Source organism: Gossypium arboreum, chromosome 11 (genome assembly GCF_025698485.1).
Source record: "Gossypium arboreum isolate Shixiya-1 chromosome 11, ASM2569848v2, whole genome shotgun sequence".
In the NCBI taxonomy this organism is placed as follows: Eukaryota; Viridiplantae; Streptophyta; class Magnoliopsida; order Malvales; family Malvaceae; genus Gossypium; species Gossypium arboreum.
In genome coordinates, this window is record NC_069080.1 from 2,427,817 (window position 1) to 2,434,941 (window position 7,125).

Sequence of the window (7,125 nt, forward strand, 5' to 3'; positions counted from 1 at the left end):
TTTAGAATTGAGTATTTAATATAACAAACAAAGATAAGAATATAAAAATCATGTAGAACCATCTTTTACTATCAAATGAAATAAAAATAAGACTAGTTTTTTTTTCCCCCAACTACATGCAACAAATAACACAAAAGGACAAATATCATCACATGGACCAACTAAAACTAAATTTTCATTTAAGAAGAGCAGCAACCAGAGTTCTGGTTAACAGGCTGTCCTTTGATATTCACCGTTGGAGGTCTCGCATTGTTCATGCCTGGTTGGCTAGCCATCCTGTATACAATCATTGCATGGATTGAAAAATAAAATACAATAATTTAACTAAACAAATATTAATAGTAAAAAAAGTTATAATGGTAAAAGTACTATGGAGACCCTATACTAGGAATGTAATTGCAGTTTGCTTTACTCAAAAAATGGGTAAATTAATTCTCATAAGTTAAATAAAAGCTCAAATTAATCCTTTTGTTAAAAATTCCAACCATTTCTATTGTTAAAAATTGGCCTCTGTACGCTAGCATGATGTACATGTGGCATGCCACGTACCACTGTTTGATTATTCCATCAAACCATATTAGTTTTTAACTGTACAAATGGATGAAAATTTTAACAAATAGAACTGATATGCTCTTTGAACTAACGTCCAGGGACTAATTTGCCTATTGTTTAAGTAAAAGGGGCAAAATGCAATCTGACTCCTAATATAGGAACCTCCATGATATTTTTAACAAGTTACAACAATATGTAAATCTAATTTAGTTATACAGCAGTATATCATAACTCGTATGCATATATACACACATATATGTTATACATACCTATTCTTGATTGAAGCAGCCATGGCCATGAAAGCCTCTTCAACATTAGTGGCATCCTTTGCACTTGTTTCCAAGAAGGGAATCCCAATTTCATCAGCAAAAGCCTGTACAAAAGGAAAACAAGACGTAAGTAATGAGAAGTTGAGGACTTTTTTTCTATACCTAAAACTGTATAAATCTGGGATGGGTTTGTATGTGCAATCGGTTTTATTACTTTAGCTGTCTCATATGACACAACTTTGTTTGCTGTTAGATCACACTTGTTCCCAACCAAAAGTTTGTTCACATTGTCACTGGCATAGCGGTCAATTTCGTTTAGCCATTGCTTGACATTGTTGAAACTCTCTTGGTCTGTCACGTCATAAACAACCTGCCAAGATTGAAAGAAGCATGACTTTAGTCCTGCAGAAAGAAAATTAAGGGAGAAAAAACATAGATAAAAAGGTAGATATGGGCTTACTATGATACCGTGAGCCCCACGATAATAGCTACTAGTGATTGTCCTAAAGCGTTCTTGGCCAGCAGTGTCCCACTGCATATCCGGAGACAAACATGAAAAACAATCAGCAATCGAGAATGATCAGAAAAGGTACAGCTTTTTAAGTGTATAAATTGTATCATATATTCTACGGGAAAGAACTAAAAGGATTTAACTTCTAAACAAAGAATTTTGTAAAATTAGAATTGACTAAAACTAAGAATATCAATGCAACTGATTAAAGTAGACCAAATTAAGCATGTACCAGATCATGGTATGCATTCCGAATTGATAACTTTCGAGAGTCAAAACCGGATTAACAAAAGAAAAAATTTGTGACTTACAATTTGGAGTTTGATGGTTTTTCCATCCTGTTCCACAGTACGGATTTTCTGCATTTGGGAACACAAATCAGATTTAAGTTGCTATTAATATATTTGAAATAAACAAACCAGTAGTTTAAAAAAGTATTAAGACGATACTCACAAAGTCAACACCAATGGTACTGATGTAGCTATCCAGATATGAATCATCCTGGTTGACCAAAATTAAAGAAAAATGATTTTCAAAGCATTAACATTTGGTGAACGGATAGAGAAGATAACAAATCATGAAGCTAAGATCCAAAAGTTTAAAATCAAAGGACCAAGAACTTACAGCAAACCTCAAAAGTAGACATGATTTCCCAACACCAGAATCACCAATAAGCAAAAGCTTAAAGAGATAATCACTGTCATTAAAACAAACAGATCAAATTCAGGATATTTATACACAGTATATGTGTTTGTATATAAATAAAATCTCAACATAAAAACATAGATCAATTGAAATCTTATAAAGCAACCAAGCTCCTTGATACGACTTCAGAATATAAACGATCAATCGATACACGATTATTTCAATCTTTAAGCTTAAATTTCTTCGAAACATATTAAAATTCTCCAGAAACTTTTAACTAACTTAAGAAATTACTTCGAAAAAATCACAAATTTTTTGCTAAAATTATTATTTCTTATCAAACTTACAGTGCTAGAAAATCAATAAACAGATCTGAAACAAAAATCAATCGGATCCGATTCGCAAAGCAAATCAATAATCAAGATAAAGAAAAAAACAAATAAATTATAGGGAAAACAAGCAGATCCATATAAATATAAATTGGAAATGATTAATTTAACATGAAATCAAAAGGAAACTAGAAAATTAAAGGTTTTTTTCCTCAGATTCGAAAAAAAATTAAGAGCTTACTATTCAGGATTCATGATGGCGAAGAGTTAGAATAAACTGAAACCACGAGGTGTCAGCGGAGATCACAGAGGTGACGAGTAATCGGGCGTTACGGTGCGATTTACCGGTGATTTGAGATCGCCGCCGGAGAGAAAGAGAGGAGAAGGGAGATCTTGTTACCGTGAGATGGAGGAGAATTCGAAGAAGCAAAAGCTACGTGTTTGTGTATCGTTGTCATAAATAATAAAGAGCCAGAATTGTTGGAATTTTTATTTTATTTTTGTTATTTATTACTTTTGATTAAATTTAAATTTAATGAGAATTGCAGGATGTGAGCTGTGACGTAGCAATAGGAATCAGTGGAATGCCACGTGTCATGCACTCGTCTACTGTTAAATTACAATTTTGGGTATTTTTTGCTTTTCCTTTTCTCCGAAATTGCATTTTCATGGAAAATTTTCTATTCTATAATTATTTAAAAGTTTTTTTATGCCATATTTAATTTTACGTGGGATGTGACTCCTTAGTTTTTGTTAAACTATGTTATTTAAAGGAATATTTTATCTTTATTTCGAGAAGGCAATTAAATATATAATACTATAGAGTTTTTTTAAGGAGATAAAATGTAGTTGTAAATAAATTGTTGTGGTAACTATGGAGATAATTTAGTACCATTTTCAAGTTTATTCTATGAGAGTTAAGGCTTTGTATTCAGAGTTTTGGTAATATATATTTTGTATATTTAAATTTATTTTTCTATATTTTATTTACTTATTTAATGAAAAGTCAAAGCATCATTTATCCGTTATTTTTATCGTTTTGTAAGAATTTTTACATAAAATTTATGTATTTGATATTCTTAAGTTTTTCTATTTTATTGTTTATACGAGTCGATCCCAATAAGACTAAAGATAAAAAAATTATAGCATAATTTATTTCAAGTCATCCAACCCAATTAATGAATAAAAATAAGAGTATATTCCTTGCTTACAAGTTGAAATAAAAGGTGATAATGAAATAAGCACTAAAATTAACTTTAAGCAAATTAATTAATTATATATATCCATAAATCTTTTCTTTTTATATCACTTTTTTACAATAAGAGGTGATAAGAACTGTTCAAAGATTCAATTAAAATTTTAACTTTAATCAAAATGCAATTTCAGCTGAAATCTTTTAGCATTACTTCATAAAATTTATTGATGGTATCATTTAATTAAATACGCATATACATAGATTACGTATTAATTTAATTAATATTTTTAGTGTTAAAATATTTAAAAATCACGAGTTCAAATGTAATATGAATAGTTTTGAAATAATATAAAAAATATATTTAGTTATAAAAACCAAGTATTATAAGAGATGTACAAAATTGATAAGATATAGGTGAAAGTCAGCATCAAAATGCAAGATATAAATATCCAAATTATATAACAATTATATAATATATTATTAATAAAAACATTAGACCATGTTGATATATATTATAATGTCGACTATGAAATTTAAAATTTTATATATATATCTATATTTTTTTCTTATAAAATGAATTAATAAGAAATTACTGACCACAAGATTTTCAAAGGACATTTAAGTCATTTTCAAAACATATGATTTAGTTATTTCTTAGAAGAAAATATTTTCAATTCAATAAAACGGGAAAGCCAGACGAGATTTCCTTGCTGCTTCGTCTACGTGTGTGTGTATTGTTTTGTTGCATGAAATGAACGCAACCCTTTGACGATTCAAGCGGTTCAGCTACGCGGATGGTCGCCGGAAACCAGGCGGTGCCTGCAAAACACCATTGCCAATGACCCAAACAGCTAAATGTTAGAATGAGACAAAACAACAAACACGTGGTGGGCGATTTCCCCTTTTGATTTAACCTCTTTTTTTCACGTTGATGAAGTCTTTGACCAAAGCTCAGTTACGGCTCGTGGTTTAGCTTCCTTTGGAATTATGTTCAAACAAGGTGGCTTCTAGAAACTTCTTAGTTCAACCCAATTAATTAAATCTAAATATAATGAAAATATATTACGCCTTAAATGTTTTACGATAATGTTTTTTTATTTTCTTTTATATATAAATCTGGAAAAATAACTAGAAATAAAAAAAATCAACCCAACCAAAAAATTTCGATTTTAATTTTATTCTATTTTAATAATTTAGTTAGTTTATTTAGATCTTGATATATAAAAATCAAATTGACATGGACACTCAACTTACCTTACCCCATATTAATTCTATATTGATGGCGGTTTAATGATTAACTAGCGCCTAATATCATGAGTTGTGGATTGAAACTCGTGATAAATGTACACAGAACGTTCTATTGAGATCAACTGATTAAATAAGTCTTATTTGAATTTTGATACACTTTAATCAGCTTGATTTGTGAAACTTACGGAGAAACTCAACTACTTGAAGTCTTGGTGGCCTAATGAAAGCATCCAGTAAAACTAGAGCTGGATAATATCTTATAATCCTAAGGGATAAGATTGTACAGTGTTTTAAGTTCTTAGGACTTTCATATTGTAGATAGACTTTGATCTCGACTGTTGATGTAATTTAAATTGTATTGTTGGATCTAAGAGAGTTCAACTATAAATAGAGTCAATCCTCCTCATCTGTAACAAACTCATTATTAAGTAATCAAATACTTTTGAAAGCATTAATTCAAGCACCTTGTATGTATTGTTTTTTGTGATTTTTTTGTTCATTCGTTGGTTTTTTGTCTTTGAATTTGCTTCCGTTAAGTTCGACGCCTTATAGAAATTTCTTTGTAAATTTTTATTTTTTGAGAATAAGGCTGAATTGGGTAAATTAGAAGATAAGTTCTCACCTAGACTGTGCGATTTGCAAGAATAATGTTCTAGCTCCCTTGATACTAGCGGGGACTTAAATTTGAAAAAAAAGAATGTTTTGGTAAAAATACTATGGAAGTCCACAAACTATAACTCATTGTATTAATATTTTACACTCTCTACTAAAAAAATAGTAAATTAATCATTATATATTAGATCAAAGAGAAAAATTATCTTTTTTATTAAATTTTTAATCCATTTATACCATTAAGTGATGACGTGGCTGATAGAGTAATCAAATAATGACATGTGGCATGCTACGTGTACATTATGTTGAAGTGACATTTTACCATGTCAATAATTATTTAAAATTAAAAAAATCCTAAAAATAGATAATTTTAAAATAATTATTTGAAAAACCATGTTGAAGATGAACTTAGACAACCTTCATGATTTCTAAAAGGCTTGATTTTTTTGGTTCATGTACTATAATAAAATTATCACATTAATATTTGACTAATTTAACCCTACTTTTATTATATATTATTCATTACCTCAATCCAATTTTTTGTTAAAAACGGTGAAGTGCTACCACGTGTCAAGAAAAGTAAAAAAACTTATAAAATAAAAATAAATTATGATTTTTAATTTTATTTATAATTGCCTGAATTGGTTTTTTTATGATTTTAATTATTTTCAATTTTTATATATTTTAAAGTTTTTAAGTGAATTAAAAAAATTATAGCTGACAACATCTCATTGATTGGTTTAATTTTTTAACAGAAATTTGGATTGAGATAACAAGATTACAGGATAAAAGTATATGAGTGAAACTGATAAATAAAATAAAATACAAACGACAAATTAATAAAAAGATAATACATGCACTAAAGTAATAATTTAACTATAATAAGTGGGCTAAAAGAAGTATTAAGCCTCACTAAAACTTTCTGTTACCGGAAACTTTAAATTTAGTGATGTGTATCAGTATATATATATATAATGTCGCATGCTGCTCAATCTCAAGGCGATTTCCATTTTTAAGAGTTTCCAAAGCTTACAGTAAATGCAAACCACCAACCCATCGTTAAATTAATTCGATGTCTGATGATTAATACTGAAACAACATTTGTCAGATCAAGTCCACGGTCAGAAAAGTTCTTGGCCGAAATTAAATTATAATTTATAATAGTAAAAATATAATTTTATAATTTTAATAATATGTATCTTTATAATTTTAAAAGATTAAATTAAATTTTTATTTTTTTAAGGTTAAAATACAATTTTACTTTTATTAATTTAAAATTTTAAAAATTTTAAATAATTCAAATAAAAAAATTTCATTTTAAAGTTCAACCCCTGCGACCTCTAGTCTCATCCCTGATGAGGGCAGGATTCAACCACAAATAATTTGTTCACCTGATTTTTTGCCTTAATTAATAAACTTACTAATTTGGGTTTTAATATGCTTGTTCTTTGGGCTTTAGTTGGGGAAACAAGACAAGACAAAACACATGGAAAAAGACACTTGCAATGTGCCACTTTAACTAACTTTTAATTACAGAGCCAGGGAAAGCTTTATTTAGATTAGATTAGCAAATTTTGTTTATTAATTATCATAACACATTAGGTATACCAGTAAACTACCCCTTGCTCACTGGCTTCCTCTTGTCCTCAATGGTTAGATGCTTTGTCACATAATCTTGTCAAGGTTCGAGAGCTGGTAACCAAAAGGAAATCAAAGCAAACTACCCCATGCTCAAAATTTAACTTTCACGTGATTCCAATTTCA

At 29.0% G+C, this 7,125-nt stretch overlaps 1 protein-coding gene across 1 annotated transcript; it reads right to left on the minus strand.

Annotated features, from left to right (window-relative positions):
• LOC108461357 (GTP-binding protein YPTM2-like) lies at nucleotides 1-2,833 on the minus strand. Its single transcript, XM_017761188.2, has 8 exons — nucleotides 2,548-2,833; nucleotides 1,957-2,029; nucleotides 1,786-1,833; nucleotides 1,644-1,691; nucleotides 1,282-1,353; nucleotides 1,036-1,191; nucleotides 822-925; nucleotides 1-276 (listed from the first exon to the last, which is right to left on the minus strand). Exons 1-8 carry the CDS (start codon nucleotides 2,559-2,561, stop codon nucleotides 180-182), a joined length of 612 nt encoding a protein of 203 aa, XP_017616677.1. The 5' UTR covers nucleotides 2,562-2,833; the 3' UTR covers nucleotides 1-179.
• Between the last annotated feature and the right edge of the window lie 4,292 nt (nucleotides 2,834-7,125).